Here is an 18,419-nt window from a genome sequence, read left to right on the forward strand (position 1 = left end):
AAAATGTAGCATTGTCGCTTCAAGAATATCAAGAGATCAGTCATTCATTCCTTTATTGCAGTGGTCACTAACTTTTTCTGAGTCAAAATGCAAGCCAAGATCTACTGCTCAGATTTCTTTTTTTACATGACTTATAAAAACATAAGCCTATGCAACATTAACCTATTAAAAACAGTTATGTAGCAATGAGGTTTGTGCAGTTGGCTATAGGCCAAATGCATTATCACCGCCAATGCCCTGCCAATGTTATTCTTCTCAGACCATTTTAAAATTATATTTCAAAACTTAAGGTATGATCACACGGTAATAGATCAGTTGTTGTAAGCCTTTCGATACACTTTGATACTCATTCATTGCAGCTACAGTGTTGGTAGAAGCACATGTTTTGGCTTCTACATGTAATTATACAACAGGTGGGTCTAATCCTGAATGCTGATTGGTTAAAACCGCATTCCAGCCGGTGTCTATTCCACCGACCCGTAGCACTCAAGTCTGTAGCCATGAAGTGCTTTGAAAGGCTGGTCATGGCTCATTTCAACACCATTATCCCAGAAACCCTAGACCCACTCCAATTTACATACTGCCCCAACAGATCCACAGATGATGCAATCTCTATTGCACTCCACACTGCCCTTTCCCACCTGGACAAGAGGAACACCTACATGAGAATGCTATTCATTGACTACAGCTCAGCGTTCAACACCATTGTGCCCTCAAAGCTCATCACTAAGCTAAGGACCCTGGGACTAAACACCTCCCTCTGCAACTGGATCCTGGACTTCCTGACGGGCCACCCCCAGGTGGTAAGGGTAGGTAACAACACATCTGCCACGCTAATCCTCAACACGGGGGCCCCTCAGGGGTGCGTGCTCAGTCCCCTCCTGTATTCCCTGTTCACCCATGACTGCATGGGCAGGCACGACTCCAACACCATCATTAAGTTTGCAGACGACACAACAGTGGTAGGCCTGATCACCGACAACGATGAGACAGCCTATAGGGAGGAGGTCAGAGATCTGGCCGTGTGGTGCCAGGATAACAACCTCTCCCTCAACGTGATCAAGACAAAGGAGATGACTGTGGACTACAGGACTGAGCTCGCCCCCATTCTCATCGACAGGGCTGTAGTGGAACAGGTTGAGAGCTTCAAGTTCCTTGGTGTCCACATCACCAACAAACTATCATGGTCCAAACACACCAAGACAGTCGTGAAGAGGGCACGACAAAGTCTATTCCCCCTCAGGAGACTGAAAAGATTTGGCATGGGGTCCTCAGATCCTCAAAAGGTTCTACAGCTGCACCATCGAGAGTATCCTGACTGGTTGCATCACCGCCTGGTATGGTAACTGCTCGGCCTCCGACCGCAAGGCACTACAGAGGGTAGTGCGTACGGCCCAGTACATCACTGGGAACAAGCTTCCTGCCATCCAGGACCTCTATACCAGGCTGTGTCAGAGGAAGGCCCTAACAATTGTCAAAGATTCCAGCCACCCTAGTCATATACTGTTCTCTCTGCTACCGCATGGCAAGCGGTACCGGAGCGCCAAGTCTAGGTCCAAAAGGCTTCTTAACAGCTTCTACCCCCAAGCCATAAGACTCCTGAACAACTAATCATGGCTACCCAGACTATTTACATTGGTCCCCCACCTCACACACACATCCTCTTTTATGCTGCTGCTACTCTGTTTATTATCTATGCATAGTCACTTTAACTCTACCCACATGTACATATTACCAAAATTACCTCGACTAACCGGTGCCCCCGCACATTGACTCTGTACCGGTACCCCCTGTATATAGCCTCCCTACTGTTATTTTATTTTACTGCTGCTCTTTAATTATTTGCTATTTTTATTTTTTACTTATCTATTTTTTACTTAACACTTTTTTTTATTTTCTTAAAACTGCATTGTTGGTTAAGGGCTTGTAAGTAAGCATTTCACTGTAAGGTCTACACCTGTTGTATTCGGCGAATGTGGCAAATAAAATTTGATTTGATTTGATTTGAATGCTGATTGGTTAAAACCGCATTCCAGCCGGTGTCTATTCCACATAAAAATGTAAACATGAACTCACTCATAAAAACAGCTTTGCTGTATTTGTTGACAATCTCTCTTATCATGATTTTAAAGTTTTGAAATCTCACACTATCAACTTTGCTGTGCGCTCGATTGGCCAGCCGTAGGCCTATAGGTGCACTTGATTTGCTCTCCGGCCCCGCGGAGTATGGCACTCGGAGGCAGCGGTACAGAAAAGTCTAATCATCACAATCATTATTCTGGGTGATTTTTTTTGTAGTCAAACTGGTGCTCTCATATTAAAATGTCAGGTCGCACAGCAAAGTATTTAGGAGCATATGCGACCTTAGAGCCCTGGGTGGCAATAACCTAGAAAAGACGTGGATCACTTCTGACGGGAGGAACGTCTCTTATGTGGTGTGTAAAGTTCGTAATGGCATCTTCTGACATTTCTATGCTAAAACTGACCATCTGACTGTAGATCAGTGTAACTTCTACCTCAAATCAAATCGTATTGATCGCATACACATATTTAGCAGATGTTATTGCGGGTGCAGCAAAATGCTTGTGTTCCTAGCTCCAACAGTACAGTAATATCTAACAATACACAACAATACACACAAATCTAAAAAGTAAAATAATGGAATTAAGAAATAGACTTAAGAACGGTATTAAGAAACCTCATTTATACCACATTATACATATATACAGTGGGGGAAAAAAGTATTTAGTCAGCCACCAATTGTGGACCACTGATAATCTCCCTCGATCTGGGGCTCCACGCAAGATCTCACCCCGTGGGGTCAAAATGATCACAAGAACGGTGAGCAAAAATCCCAGAACCACACGGGGGGACCTAGTGAATGACCTGCAGAGAACTGGGACCAAAGTAACAAAGCCTACCATCAGTAACACACTACGCCGCCAGGGACTCAAATCCTGAGTGTCCCCCTACTTAAGCCAGTACATGTCCAGGCCCGTCTGAAGTTTGCTAGAGTGCATTTGGATGATCCAGAAGAGGATTGGGAGAATGTCATATGGTCAGATGAAACCAAAATAGAACTTTTTGGTAAAAACTCAACTCGGTCGTGTTTGGAGGACAAAGAATGCTGAGTTGCATCCAAAGAACACCATACCTACTGTGAAGCATGGGGGTGGAAACATCATGCTTTGGGGCTGTTTTTCTGCAAAGGGACCAGGACGACTGATCCGTGTAAAGGAAAGAATGAATGGGGCCATGTATCGTGAGATTTTGAGTGAAAACCTCCTTCCATCAGCAAGGGCATTGAAGATGAAACGTGGCTGGGTCTTTCAGCATGACAATGATCCCAAACACACCGCCCGGGCAACGAAGGAGTGGCTTCGTAAGAAGCATTTCAAGGTCCTGGAGTGGCCTAGCCAGTCTCCAGATCTCAACCCCATAGAAAATCTTTGGAGGGAGTTGAAAGTCTGTGTTGCCCAGCTACAGCCCCAAAACATCACTGCTCTAGAGGAGATCTGCATGGAGGAATGGGCCAAAATACCAGCAACAGTGTGTGAAAACCTTGTGAAGACTTACAGAAAACGTTTGACCTGTGTCATTGCCAACAAAGGGTATATAACAAAGTATTGAGAAACTTTTGTTATTGACCAAATACTTATTTTCCACCATAATTTGCAAATAAATTCATAAAAAATCCTACAATGTGATTTTCTTGATTTTTTTTTCTCATTTTGTCTGTCATAGTTGACATGTACCTATGATGAAAATTACAGGCCTCTCTCATCTTTTTAAGTGGGAGAACATGCACAATTGGTGGCTGACTAAATACTTTTTTTCCCCACTGTATATCATATATATATATATATACATATGATACCACATTGTGCCTAGAGCCCATTTGTGCTTACCCGTATGGGTTTGAGGAAGTCCAGGTTGTTGAGGAAGTGGCTTTCTGCTTGGTTGAGCCAGGAGCCTGGGGACCTGCAGAGGATCTCCTGGACCAGACTGGACACCTCGCTGTCTGTGATGGTCACAAAGTCCTCCAGACTGGTGCCGTTGCTTTTGCACATGTCCCTCAGGTGGACACCGAAGCCTTTGACCAGCACCTGGAGAGGGAGGGGGAGAAGGGTCGATGGGTAATGTAGCAATGACTAAGGACAGGCAGAGAACAGTATTTCTCAACCCCCCAAGGTTTTCATTCATCTAAGCAGATGTGCTCGTGCAGGGTTAGAACAAAATTTGAAACACGTAATCTTGGGGGTACTGAAAGTACAGAGTTGAGAAACACACATGGATGAGGCCATGTGACTTTGGAGTTGCGTGCATGTTGTTATCTCGGGGGTGGATCCCACGGAGCAATATTAGGACCTGAATTGTTTCCATACTGTATCTAGATTCCCATTGCTTTATGTTGCTGCTGGATTGTGTGTGTAATGTGAGGGCATTATCAGTATCAAATTGTTGTAATCCATTTAGCTAAAGAATAAGGCCTAGTTTAAATTATTTCCACATAGGCCTACAGTGGGAAACCATAACAGGAGACCTTGAGCCTTTAAAAGATCTCAAATGGGGGGAAAAAGAGAATAGTAAAACCAGATGGCAGTTTCTAAAACTGTGAAAGAAAACAAATATATCTTCATGTTTTTGAGGAGAGAACAAAGACATAGTCGAAGAGGATGTCTTGTAGTAAAGATTCTCCAGTGGTGAAGGTTACAGTACTAGCCCTTTGGGATATTCCCTGCTTCATCACATTACTTTCATTCAAACACAGCAGCAGACCTTTAGAAATCTCCCCCTCTCTCTAAAGATTTATGTCCCTGAAATAAAGAGCCACAGACTTAATTAACTCACAGGTGCTCCATCAAATCTAACCCAGAAACGCTACTGACCGGTTCTATATCTGCTAATGGGAATGTTCAACAACTACTACACTGCTTCTAATAGTGTCCGTGATCGACTGAACTGACCATAGTAATAGGCCTATGCCTCATATAACTTTGGGAGGGTGGTATTTTATCTCTTACCTTCTCCAAGTTCACGTCGGCCTCAATTATCTGGTGCACGGCGTGTTCCGAGAAGGAGGCGTTTCGCAAAAGGAAAGTGGACAGGGTCTCATTGTCATGGAGGAAATCCTTCAGCTTGAATCCTGTGGGACATAAACACAACAACTTGTTCAAACTAGCTCTCTCCTATACCCTGACATTACTAGTTGTGTGTGTGTGTGCTTGGATGGAATTACCTATTGTAGTAGGCCTATTTAGCAAGTGTTGGATGTTTTTTGCTAAATCATGCTATTTTCCTTAATTGTGGGGGTACTGTATTAGCTTTCAACCTCATTCAAACTTTTGTTTTGCCCAATTGTTATGTGATTGGTTGCTAGTTACTCAGGCGATCAACCCTACAAAACGATTGGCAGATTATTTGGATAAGCTTTCTTTTTGTATTTTAAAGTTCAAATTACCGGACAGTAATTTATACCTACAAATCTAAACAAACAACTATGCTGTGGCTCCAGCAGCACAAACAAAAGCAGGCGAATACTTTCCCCCTTCTCCATAAAGGTAGCTTCATGAATAGCTTTTCAGAGGCTGGAGAGCTATTTCCATAAATCACGTGTGAACTAAAATAATCAACTGTTGACCTGTGGAGAATGAGGTGACACATCCACAGGAGGCTGCTGAGAGGAGGACGGCTCATAATAATGGCTGGAACGGAGCGAATGGCATCAAACACATGGAAACCATGTCTTTGATGTATTTGATACCATTCCACTTATTCTGCTCCAGCCATTACCACGAGCCCATCCTCCCCAATTAAGGTGCAACCAACCTCCTGTGCACACATCACACTTTCAACCACAGTGACGACTTCACATAAAAAAAACAATGGACCATACACAAACGCCCGAGTGGCGCAGTGGTCTAAAAAAAAATAATAATATATATATATATATAAAAAAAATGTATGCACTCACTAACTGTAAGTCGCTCTGGATAAGAGCGTCTGCTAAAAAATAAATAATAATATATAACAAAAATTAAACTGTCTGCAAATCGTCTGCTAACTCAAATCAAAGTGTATTTGTCATGTGCACAGGATAAAACAGGTGTAAACAGTACAGTTAAATGCTTATTTGCAAGCTTGTCCTTACATTTACATTACATTACATTTACGTAAATAATTTTTAATTTTTTAGTATATTTTTAATTTTCATTTGTTTTATATATATATATTTTTTAATTTTTTTATATATATATATATTTTTTTTAAATATATATACATATTTTTTAAATTATTATTATTTGTTAAAATATTTTTTATTATTATTATTATACTTTTATACTATCCCAGGTATTCCTTAAAAAGGTAGCGTTTCAAGTGTCTCCGGAAGGTGGTCAGTGACTGTGAACTGTGCTTCCGCAGAGGTAGGGGGACCAGCAGGCCAGAGGTGGAAGAAGGCAATGCCCTCGTTTGGGTGTAGGGACTGATCAGAGCCTGAAGGTAAGGAGGTACTGTTCCCCTCACAGCTCCGTAGGCAAGCACCATGGTCTTGTAGCAGATGTGAGCTTCAACTGGAAGCCAGTGGAGTGTGCGGAGGAACGGAGTGACGTGAGAGAACTTGGGAACGTTGAACACCAGACGGGCTGCAGCGTTCTGGATGAGTTGTAGGGGTTTAATGGCACAGGCAGGGAGCCCAGCCAACAGCGAGTTGCAGTAATCCAGACGGGAGATGACAAGTGCCTGGATTAGGACTTGTGCCGCTTCCTGTGTAAGGCAGGGTCGTACTCTCCGAATGTTGTAGAGCATGAACCTACAGGATCGGGTCACCACCTTGATGTTAGCGGAGAACGACAGGGTGTTGTCCAGGGTCACGCCAAGGCTCTTCGCACTCTGGGAGGAGGACACAACGGAGTTGTCAACCGTGATGGCGAGATCATGGAACGGGCAGTCCTTCCCCGGGAGGAAGAGCAGCTCCGTCTTGCCGAGGTTCAGCTTGAGGTGGTGATCCGTCATCCATACTGATATGTCTGCCAGACATGCAGAGATGCGATACAGTAGAGTACAGTAGGGTACAGTAAAGTACAATATAGAACATTATACTATACTCTACTATGCTGTGCTCCACTGTACTGTAATCTACTGTACTGAACTATACTCTCTTTTTCTTTACTATACTTAACTGTACTATGCTGTCCAAAATTGGATCTGAACCAATCATAGATGTCTATGTTTGGGCCAAATCAAGGCCGGTCCGGACCAAATCAGAACCAATCATAGACATTTTTGGGGGGGCCAAATCAAGGCCGGTGCGGACCGGACCAAATCTGAACCAAATATAGACGTCTATGATGGGTTCAGATTTGGTCTGGACTGGAAGTTGAAATCAAGGCCAGGGCGGACGGACCAAATGCCAACGTCTTTTCAACGTCGGTGCTCACAGGGTCAGTACCAGTACTGGCCCCCCCTCTCTCCTTGGCTCCTTCCCTCAACTCCTGGGCCCTTTCAAAGAACAAAAGCTGGAAGTGGGTTCTGATGGCAGTGGGGGGTCGGGGGAACAAAAGGCCAGGAGGTGGCAGATTCCTGAAACATTAACCCCCCCCCCCTGGCTGGACGGACATTTGAAGATAGACAAGGTGAGGGGGTGGGGGTCAAATTCGGTCTCAGAAAATCTGGGGCCTTTTCAAAAACTGACAGACTCCATTTTGTTTTACTGTCTAAAACATGCACCCCTGTAAATCATTAGAAACAAATGTCAAAAAGAGTTACAAATTAGCAAAAAAAATATCCAACAAACCATGAACATGCTTTAGAATTTTGCGATAGGTCAATTGAATCAATGTTCCTCCACTGGTCACAGTCCACCCCCATCCCCCCATGACACCTTTCAGTTAATCTACTCTGACAAATCCTTCAGTCTATTGTATTGGGACATTCACAGGCTTTTGTGAATTCCTGTTGAAAGCCCGTGAAAAGCCTCTCTGGAGGTAAGCCATTGTAGCCATGGGCTTGGTTTTTACAGGACTGTCTAACAAAACATTGGTGGCCCTAGGTCTAGTTCATGATCCTTATGGCGTCCGCATGCTTCCCAGCTGAAACAGTTCAGAAGAGTTCATGCATATATTATGATTACATTTTGTGATGTTTTTGGACTTCGGTGAGGATTTTTTTCAGCTGCTCGGACACATTACACTTTTTCTAGAGGCAAGCCGATGTCTGGAGCCAAAGTCTACGCCCCTTCGTCTGTGATTGGTCAACAGTAGGGATTCTTCAATAATGTCCTTGTTGTCAGTCAACGAGAGACGACTCGTTTTCATGCACATTGTTTCATTGAGAAATACTGCACTAAACATCTTAGTTAGATGTAAAATTGTGCAACTAAGATCTCCTTGGCAAAAATGTCCAAATTAATGACAGATTTCTTGAGTTATTTTAGATCAATTCTGACCATTTTGAAAATTGGCTACGGCATCTTAAAATGGACAAACAGTACTATTGCCGCTTTTTTATCGTTTTTCAAGCGAAGGTGTTTTAAAGGAGTATGAGAGCACACTTGTTCGGTTCGACTAGCCGAGTGATGCACCAGCCAAACTGAAGCATGCTGACGCCTTTATTGTTAAATGTGAGATTAATCAATCTAGATATTACAACATATCATGTTAAAATCAGGCTGTAAAATGTGTGCCCTGCTGAACACCAAAAAGATTACCCTTCATGAAATATATTGGATGTCACGCCCTGGCTCTGGGGACTCTTAAATGTTGAGCCAGGGTGTTTTTTATTTTTTATTTTATTTAACCTTTATTTAACCAGGTAAGCCAGTTGAGAACAGGTTCTCATTTACAACTGCGACCTGGCCAAGATAAAGCAAAGTAGTGCAATAAAAACAACACAGAGTTACATATGGGGTAAAAAACATAAAGTCAGAAATACAACAGAAAATATATATACAGTGTGTGCAAATGTAGCAAGTTATGGAGGTAAGGCAATAAATAGGCTATAGTGCAGAATAATTACAATAGTATTAACACTGGAATGCTAGATGTGCAAGAGATTATGTGCAAATAGAGATACTGGGGTGCAAAAGAGCAAAATAAATAACAATATAGGGATGAGGTAGTTGGGTGGGCTAATTTCAGATGGGCTGTGTACAGGTGCAGTGATCGGTAAGGTGCTCTGACAACTGATGCTTAAAGTTATTGAGGGAGATAAGAGTCTCCAGCTTCAGAGATTTTTGCAATTCGTTCCAGTCATTGGCAGCAGAGAACTGGAAGGAATGGCGGCCAAAGGAGGTGTTGGCTTTGGGAATGACCAGTGAGATATACCTGCTGGAGCGCAGACTACGGGTGGGTGCTGCTATGGTGACCAATGAGCTAAGATAAGGCGGGGATTTGCCTAGCAGTGATTTATAGATGGCCTGGAGCCAGTGGGTTTGACGACGAACATGTAGTGAGGACCAGCCAACAAGAGCGTACAGGTCACAGTGGTGGGTAGTGTATGGGGCTTTGGAGACAAAACGGATGGCACTGTGATAGACTACATCCAATTTGCTGAGTAGAGTGTTGGAGGCTATTTTGTAAATGACATCGCCGAAGTCAAGGATCGGTAGAATAGTCAGTTTTACGAGGGCATGTTTGGCAGCATGAGTGAAGGAGGCTTTGTTGCGAAATAGGAAGCCGATTCTAGATTTAACTTTGGATTGGAGATTCTTTATGTGAGTCTGGAAGTTGAGTTTACAGTCTAACCAGACACCTAGGTATTTGTAGTTGTCCACATACTCTAGGTCAGACCCGTCGAGAGTGGTGATTCTAGTCGGGTGGGCGGGTGCCAGCAGCGTTCGATTGAAAAGCATGCATTTAGTTTTACTAGTGTTTAAGAGCAGTTGGAGGCTACTGAAGGATTGTTGTATGGCATTGAAGCTCGTTTGGAGGTTTGTTAACACAGTGTCCAATGAAGGGCCAGATGTATACAAAATGGTGTCGTCTGCGTAGAGGTGGATCTGAGAGTCACCAGCAGCAAGAGCGACATCATTGATATACACGGAGAAAAGCGTCGGCCCAAGAATTGAACCCTGTGGCACCCCCATAGAGACTGCCATAGGTCCAGACAACAGGCCCTCCGATTTGACACACTGAACTCTATCTGAGAAGTAGTTGGTGTGGAGTTTCTATGTCATATTTTCTATGTTGTGTTTTCTAGATCGTTTAGATCTATGTTGGCCAGGGTGGTTTCCAATTAGAGGCAGCTGTATCTCGTTGTCTCTGATTGGGGACCATACTTAGGCAGCCTGTTTGGCACCAGTCGGTGTGGGATCTTGTTCCGTTAAGGTTTGTTTTGTGTAACCTAGGACTTCACGTTTCGTTTGTTTGTTGTTTTGTCGTGAGTTAAGTACTTAATAAAATGTACGCTTATCACGCTGCGCCTTGGTCCGTATCTTTCGTTAACGATCGTGACAGAAGATCCCACCAAAAGAGGACCAAGCAGCGTGTCCAGGAACAGACAGCCTGGACCTGGGAGGAGATCCTGGACGGCAGGGATCCTGGACTTGGGAGGAGATTCAGGCCGGAATGGATCGCCGTCCTTGGGAGGAGACTGTGGAGGCGCGCTATAGAGAGGAGAAGCGGCAACGCAGAGGGTACCGGCCGAGGAGGAAGGCCGAGAGACAGCCCCAATAAAAAAAAATTTGGGGGCTAAAAGGGTGGTTGGCGGAGCCTAGGGTTAGAGCAGAGCCAACTCCCCGTACTCAGGCTAGGAAGCGTGTGACTGGGCAGGCTCCGTGTTATGCGGAGCCACGTACTGTGCCGCGAGTGTTCCGGCACAGTCCTGTACGTCCTGTGCTAGCACCACACACGTGTCGTGCAAAGATGGGCATTCAGCCAGGACGGGGTGTGCCGGCTCAACGCTCGTGGTCTCCAGTACGCCTCCTCGGTCCCGTATATCCTGCGCCAGTGCCACGTGCTGTAGCGCCAGTACGAGTGCACAGCCCCGTACGTCCTGTGCTGATGCCTCACACGTATTGTGTGGAAGTAGGCATTCAGCCAGGATGGGTTGTGTCAGCTCTTCGCTCCAGACCTCCAGTCCGCCTCCACAGTCCGGCCCGGCCCGTTCCGGCTCCCCGCACCAAGCCAGTGGTGCGTGTTCCCAGTCCAGCCCGGCCTGTTCCTGCTCCCCGCTCCAAGCCAGTGGTGCGTGTTCCCAGTCCAGCCCGACCTGTTCCTGTCCCTCGCAGCAAGCCAGTGGTGCGCGTCGTCAGCCCGGTCCGTTCCTGCTCCCCGCACCAAGCCAGTGGTGCGCGTCGTCAGCCCGGTGCGGCCCGTTCCTGCTCCCCACACCAAGCCAGTGGTGCCCATCGTCAGCCCGGTCCGGCCCGCTCCCCGCACCAAGCCAGTGGTGCGCGTCGTCAGCCCGGTCCGGCCTGCTCCTGCTCCCCGCACCAAGCCAGTGGTGCGTGTGTCCAGTCCGGCACGGCTCGTGCCTGTTCCACCGGTGCCTGGTCCGGCACCGGTCAGCTGCTCCACTCCGGAGCCAGAGCAATCCGCTCCACCGAGGTCCGGTCCAACTCCTGTCAGCGGATCCACTCCGGAGCCAGAGTAATCCGCTCCACCGGTGCCCAGTCCAGCTCCGGCCAGCGGCTCCAGTCCGGAGCCTGTACAGATCGACCCACCGTCGTCGGGTCCAGCTCCAGTCAGCGGTGCCAGACCAGACCAGGGGCGCAACGGGGAGGTGGAGAGAAAGTGGTGGTCACGCCCGGAGCCGGATCCACCTCTGAGGCGGAATCCCCACCCGGCCCCTACACTGTTGTGTTTGTGTGGCGCGGTCGCAGTCCGCGCCTTTGGGGGGGGGGTACTGTCACGCCCTGGCTCTGGGGACTCTTAAATGTTGAGCCAGGGTGTGGAGTTTCTATGTCATATTTTCTATGTTGTGTTTTCTCGATCGTTTAGATCTATGTTGGCCAGGGTGGTTGGATGCCAAGCACTTGCTATACCAAGTGATGTTGCAACCTGTCAAGATGCTCTAAATGGTGCAGCTGTAGAACTTTTTGAAGATCTGAGGGCACATGCCAAATCTTTTCAGCCTCCTGAGGGGGAAGAGGCGGCGTCGTGCCCTCTTCATGACTGTGTTGGTGTGTTTGGAACATGATAGATCCTTAGTGATGTGGACACAGAGGAACTTGAAGCTCTCGACCCACTCCACTACAGCCCTGTCGATGTGAATGGGGGCATTCTCTGCCCTCCGTTTCCTGTAGTCCACAATCAGCTCCCTTTGTCTTGCTGACGTTGATGGAGAGTTTGTTGTCCTGGCGCCACACTGCTAGGTCTCTGACCTCAGTATTGGTTGTCTCGTCGTCGTCAGTGATCAGGCCTAATGTCGTCGTTGGCAAACATAATGATGGTGTTGGAGTCGTGTGCGGCCATGCAGTCATGGGTGAACAGGGAGTACAGGAGGGGACTAAGCACGCACCCAGCATGGCGGATGTGTTGTTACCTACCCTCACCACCTGGGCGCGTCCGGTCAGGAAGTCTAGGATCCAGTTGCAGAAGGAGGTGTTCAGTCCCAGGGTCCTTAGCTTAGTGATGAGCTTAGAGGGCACTATGGTGTTGAACGCTGAGCTGTAGTCAATGAACAACATTCTCACGTAGGTGTTCCTTTTCTTCAATTGGGAAAGGGCAGTGTGGAGTGCAATAGATCTGTGGATCTGTTAAGGCGGTTTGCGAATTGGAGTGGGTCCAGGGTGTCTGGGATGATGGTGTTGATGTGAGCCATGACCAGTCTTTCAAACCATTTCATGGCTACAGATGTGAGTGCTACGGGGCGATAGTCATTTTGACAGATTACCTTGGCGCTCTTGGATACAGGGACTATGGTGGTCTGCGTAGAACGCGGACAGTGCCTTCAGAAAGTATTCATACCCCTTGACTTATTCCACATTTTGTTGTGTTACAGCCTGAATTCAAAATGGATTCAATATTTTTAAAAATTGACCCATCTACACACAATACTCCATAATGACAGTGAAACATGTTTTTAGAAATGTTTGCTAATCTCTTGAAAATGAAATACAGAAATATAGGAAGAATGGGAGAACATCCTCAAATCCAGATGTGCAAAGCTGATACAGACATACCAAAGACGACTCAAAGCTGTAATCGTCGCCAAAGGTGCTTCTACAAAGTATTGACTCAGGTGTCTGAATATTTACAGTGCCTTCAGAAAGTATTCACACCCCTTGACTTTTTATACATTTTGTTATGTTACAAAGTGGGATTAAAATAGATTTCATTGTCCTTTTTTGTCAACGATCCACACTCAAAACTCTGTAATGTCAACGTGGAAGAAATATTCTAATATATATATATTTTTAATGAAAAATAAAACACTAATATATATTGATTAGATAAGTATTCATCCCCCTGAGTCAATACATGTTAGTATCACCTTTGGTGGTGATTACAGCCGTGAGTGTTTTGGGGTAAGTCTCTAGGAGCTTTGCATACCTGGATTATACAATATTTGCTCTGTCAAGTTGGTTGTTGATCATTGCTAGACAGCCATTTTCACATCTTGCCATAGATTTTCAAGCTGATTTAAGTCAAACCTGTAACAAGGCCACTCAAGAACATTCAATGTTGTCTTGGTAAGCATCTCCAGTGTATTTTTGGCCTTGTGTTTTACGTTATTGTCCTGCTGAAAGGTGAATTTGTCTCCCAGTGTCTGTTGGAAACCAGACTGAAACAGGTTTTCCTCTAGGATTTTGCCTGTGCTTAGCTTTATTACGTTTATTTTTATCCTGAAAAACTCCCCAGTCCTTGCCGATGACAAGCATACCCATAACATGATGCAGCCACCACCATGATTGAAAACATGAAGAGTGGTACTCAGTGATGTGTTGCATTGGATTTGCCCCAAACATAACGCTTTGTATTCAGGACAAAATGTTCATTTCTTTGCCACATTTTTTGCAGTATCATTTTAGTGCCTTATTGCAAACAGGATGCATGTTTTGGAATATTTTTTATTCTGTACAGGCTTTCTTCTTTTCACTCTGATTTAGGTTAGTAATGTGGAATAACTACAATGTTGTTGATCCACCCTCCGTTTTTTCCTATCACAGCCAACTCTGTAACGGTTTTCAAATCACCATTGGCCTCATGGTGAAATAGCTGAGCAGTTTCCTTCTTCTCCGGCAACCAAGTTAGGAAAGACGCCTGCATCTTTGTAGTGACTGGGTGTATTGATACACCATCCAAAGCATAATTGATCACTTCACCATGCTCAAAGGGATATTCAATGTCTGCTATTTTTTATTTTCACCCATCTACCAATAGGTGCCCTTCTTTGCGAGGCATTGGAAAACCTCCCTGGTCTTTGTGGTTGAATCTGTGCTTGAAATTCCCTTCTCGACTGAGGGACCTTACATATGTATTTGTGTGGTACAGAGACGGGGTAGTCATTCAAAAATCATCTTAACCACTATTATTGCACACAGAGTGAGTCCATGCAACTTATTATGTGACTTTTTTTTTACTCCTGTACTTATTTAGGCTTACCATAACAAAATGGGTTGAATACTTATTGACTCAAAACATTTAAGTTTTTCATTTTTGATACATCTGTAAAAAATTCTAAAAACAAAATTCCACTTTGATATTATGGGGTATTGTGTATAGATCGGTGACACAAAATCTCAATTTAAGCCATTAAAAATTCAGGGTTTAACACAACAAAATGTGGAAAAAGTCAAGGGGTGTGTACTTTCTGAAGGCACTGTATGTAAATGAGATATTTCTGTATCACATTTTCAATACATTTGCAAACATTTCTAAAAACATGTTATCACTTTGCCATCATGGGGTATGTGTGTAGATGGGTGAGAAAAATCATATATTTAATAAATGTTTAATTCAGGCTAGTAACACAACAAAATGTGGAATAAGTCAAGGGGTATGAATACTTTCTGAAAGCACTATAGGTATTACAGACTGGGTCAGGGAAAGGTTGAAAATGTCAGTGAAGACACATGCCAGCTGGTCAGCGCATGCTCTGAGTACGCGTCTGGTAATCCGTCTGGCCCTGCGGCCTTGTGAAAGTTAACCTGTTTAAATGTCTTACTCAAATCGGCTACAGAGAGCGTGATCACACAGTCATCCGGAACAGCTGGTACTCTCACGCATGGTTCAGTGTTGCTCGCCTCGAAGCGAGCATAGAAGGCATTTAGCTCTTCTGGTAGGCTCGAGTCACTGGTAAGCTCGCGGCTGGGTTTCCCTTAGTAATCCGTGATAGTTTGCAAGCCCTACCATATCCGACGAGCATCAGAACCGGTGAAGTACGATTCAATCTTGGTCCTGTATTGACCCTTTGCCTGTTTGATGGTTTGTCAGAGGGCATAGCGGGATTTCTAATAAGCATCCGGGAAAGATTTGCCAATTGGAGGGCAAGGGAGAGCCTTGTATGCGTCTCTGTGTGTGGAGTAAAGGTACGAAAAATATTGATGAAAACTCTCTTAGAAAATGGTATGGTTTACAGCTTATAATGAGGTATTCTAACTCAGGCGAGCAAAACCTTGAGACTTCATTTATACTAGAGATCGCGCACCAGCTGTTATTAACAATGCTGCCGATGCATAGAAAAACCAGCTAAAATATTATCCATGTCCTTGTTCAGCCAAGTTTCCGAGAAATATAGGATATTACAGTTCTTCAGGTCCCGTTGATAGGATAGTCTTGAACGGAGCTCGTCCAGATTGTTCTCCAGTGATTGTACATTTGCCAATAGAATTTAAAGTAGAGGCGGTTTATTTACTCGCTGCCGTAGTTTCATCAGGGTGCCCGCACGTCGGCTTCTATATCACTGTCTCTTTCTCTTCCGAGTATTGGGGATTAGGGTCTGGGGTGAGCAGTATTTACATTTTAGTCATTTAGCAGATGCTCTTATCCAGAGTGACTTACAGTTTAGTGAGTGCATACATTATTTATTTTTCATACTGCCCCCCCCGTGGGAATCGAACCCACAACCCCTGGCGTTGCAAACACCATGCTCTACCAACTGGCTACACGGGGGGCCAGTATGTCCGGCGCTGCTGATTCATTCAAGAAGAAATCTTCATCCAAATTGAGGTTAGTGGTCGCTATTCTGATGTACAGAAGCTCTTTTTAGTCATAGGAAATTATGGCGGAAACATTATGTACAAGAAAAGTTAAGATCAGTGCAGAAAATCACACAAAATAGCAGAATTGATCAGGAGCCCGTAAAATGGCCGCTATACATTCCAGCGCCATTCTCGTAACACAATTTTAAAAGTCAATGCAAGATTATGCAAACCCACAAAAACATTGATTTGAGCAATTGAGTTGGAGCTAGGGTTGCACAATTCTGGGAACTTTCAATAAATTCCCTGGTTTTCCTGAAATCCCAGTTGGAGGATTCCCAGAATCAGGAGAGAATAAGCTGGAAACCTGGAATCCTCCAACAAGGATTTCTGGAAAACCAGGGAATTTATTGAAAGTTCCCAGACTTTTGAAACCCTAGTTGGAGACAATCTTATCTACTCTTTTAGATAGATGGCTCCACTATAAATCAATTATACAGTTCCCCAAAAAAGCTGTATCCTAAGAAATGGGTCCAAAAAGACATTCAGATAAAAGAAACAAACATGACAAGGAAGAATATCAGATTATTTTGTCCATGTGAAAGCTTTGAGGGCTTTTAAGGGAAGAGCACAGTGCGGTCAAAGCTCTGTTGTCACGACCGTTGAAAGGAGTAGACCAATGCGCAGCGTGGAATGCGAACATACTTTATTATATATTAACCACACGAACAAAACAACAAAATGATACGTGAAGTCCTTGGTAACATAAACAATCCAACACGGAACAAGATCCCACAAATCACAAGTGAACACAAGGCTGCCTAAGTATGGTTCCCAATCAGAGACAACAAGCAACAGCCTATTCTCGTTGCCTCTGATTGAGAACCACCCCGGCCAACACAGAAACACATGAACTAGATAGTGAACAAAGAAACACAAAACATAGACTCTACACACCCTGGCTCAACATAACAGAGTCCCCAGAGCCAGGGCGTGACAGTACCCCCCCCCCAAAGGCGCGGACTGCGACCGCGCCAAACATAAACCGAACAGGGGAGGGCCGGGTGGTCATTCCTCCTCGGAGGCGGATCCGGCTCCGGGCGTGACCACCACCCTCTAATAACCCCCCCGTAGTGCCCCTGGTCTGGTCCCGCTGGCTGGAGCTGGACTGGACATCAGTGGAGCGGATTGCTTAGGCTCCGGTGTGGAGCAGCTGACCGGTACCTGACCAGGCACCGGTGAAACGGGCACGGGCTGTGCCGGACTGACGACGCGCACCACAGGCTTGGTGCGGGGAGCAGGGACGGGCCGGGCTGACGACGCGCACCATTGGCTTGGTGCGGGGAGCAGGGACGGGCCGAACCGGGCTGACGAAGCGCACCACTGGCTTGGTGCGGGGAGCAGGAATGGGCCGGACCGGGCTGACGAAGCGCACCACTGGCTTGGTGCGGGGAGCAGGAACGGGCCGGACCGGGCTGACGACGCGCACCATTGGCTTGGTGCGGGGAGCAGGTATGGGCCGGTCGGGCTGGCGACGCGCACCACTGGCTTGGTGCGGGGAGCAGGAACGGGCCGGGCCGGGTTGACGACGCGCACCACTGACTTGGGTTGAGGGGCAGGAACAGGCCGGACCGGGCTGGCGACGCGCACCATTGGCTTGGTGCGAGGGGCAGGAACAGGCCGGACCGGGCTGGCGACGCGCACCATAGGCTTGGTGCGAGGGGCAGGAACAGGCCGGATCGGGCTGGCGACGCACATCACAGGCTTGGTGCGAGGGTCAGGAACAGGCCGGACCGGGCTGGCGACGCGCATCACAGGCTTGGTGCGAGGGACAGGAACAGGCCGGACTGGGAACACACACCACTGGCCTTACACGGGGATCAGGAACGGGCCGGACCGGACTGGCAACACACCTCAGTACCTCTCGCCGTGCCTCTACACTTTCCTTCCCTCTACTCACCAATGGCTCCCGTAACCCGGTGGCCTTCTCTCCTCGTCCACTAACTCGCCCTTTTTCTGCCTCCAGCAGCCCCGTCGCCCATGCCATGTGCCCCCCCCTAAAAATTTATTGGGGGTGCCTCTCGTCTGTCCGACGACGACACTGTTGGCGCCGTACCTCCTCTCTCGCCAGGGCTTTAACCCTTGCCCATGGTCCTCTGCCCTCGAACATGTCCTCCCAGGACCACCATTGGCCCACCTAGGCCATCGCCAACTTCTCCAGCTCCCTACCCGCCGTTTGCTCCGACACACGCTGCTTGGTCCAGTTTTGGTGGGATCTTCTGTCACGACCGTTGAAAGGAGTAGACCAATGCGCAGCGTGGAATGCGAACATACT

General features: G+C 46.3%; 1 protein-coding gene across 1 annotated transcript in view; it reads right to left on the reverse strand.

The window, feature by feature from the left end:
• LOC121534037 (phospholipid-transporting ATPase ABCA1) overlaps positions 1 to 18,419 on the reverse strand; it is a 55,444-nt gene that overhangs the window by 21,643 nt on the left and 15,382 nt on the right. Inside the window, exons 6-7 of the mRNA XM_041840474.1 lie at positions 5,025 to 5,146; positions 3,909 to 4,106 (exon numbers count right to left, since the gene is read on the reverse strand). Of these exons, the coding sequence (XP_041696408.1) occupies positions 3,909 to 4,106; positions 5,025 to 5,146 (320 nt within the window). The remainder of the gene's footprint in view (positions 1 to 3,908; positions 4,107 to 5,024; positions 5,147 to 18,419) is intronic.

The sequence above is a fragment of the Coregonus clupeaformis genome, chromosome 2 (assembly GCF_020615455.1).
Source record: "Coregonus clupeaformis isolate EN_2021a chromosome 2, ASM2061545v1, whole genome shotgun sequence".
Classification (NCBI taxonomy): domain Eukaryota; kingdom Metazoa; phylum Chordata; class Actinopteri; order Salmoniformes; family Salmonidae; genus Coregonus; species Coregonus clupeaformis.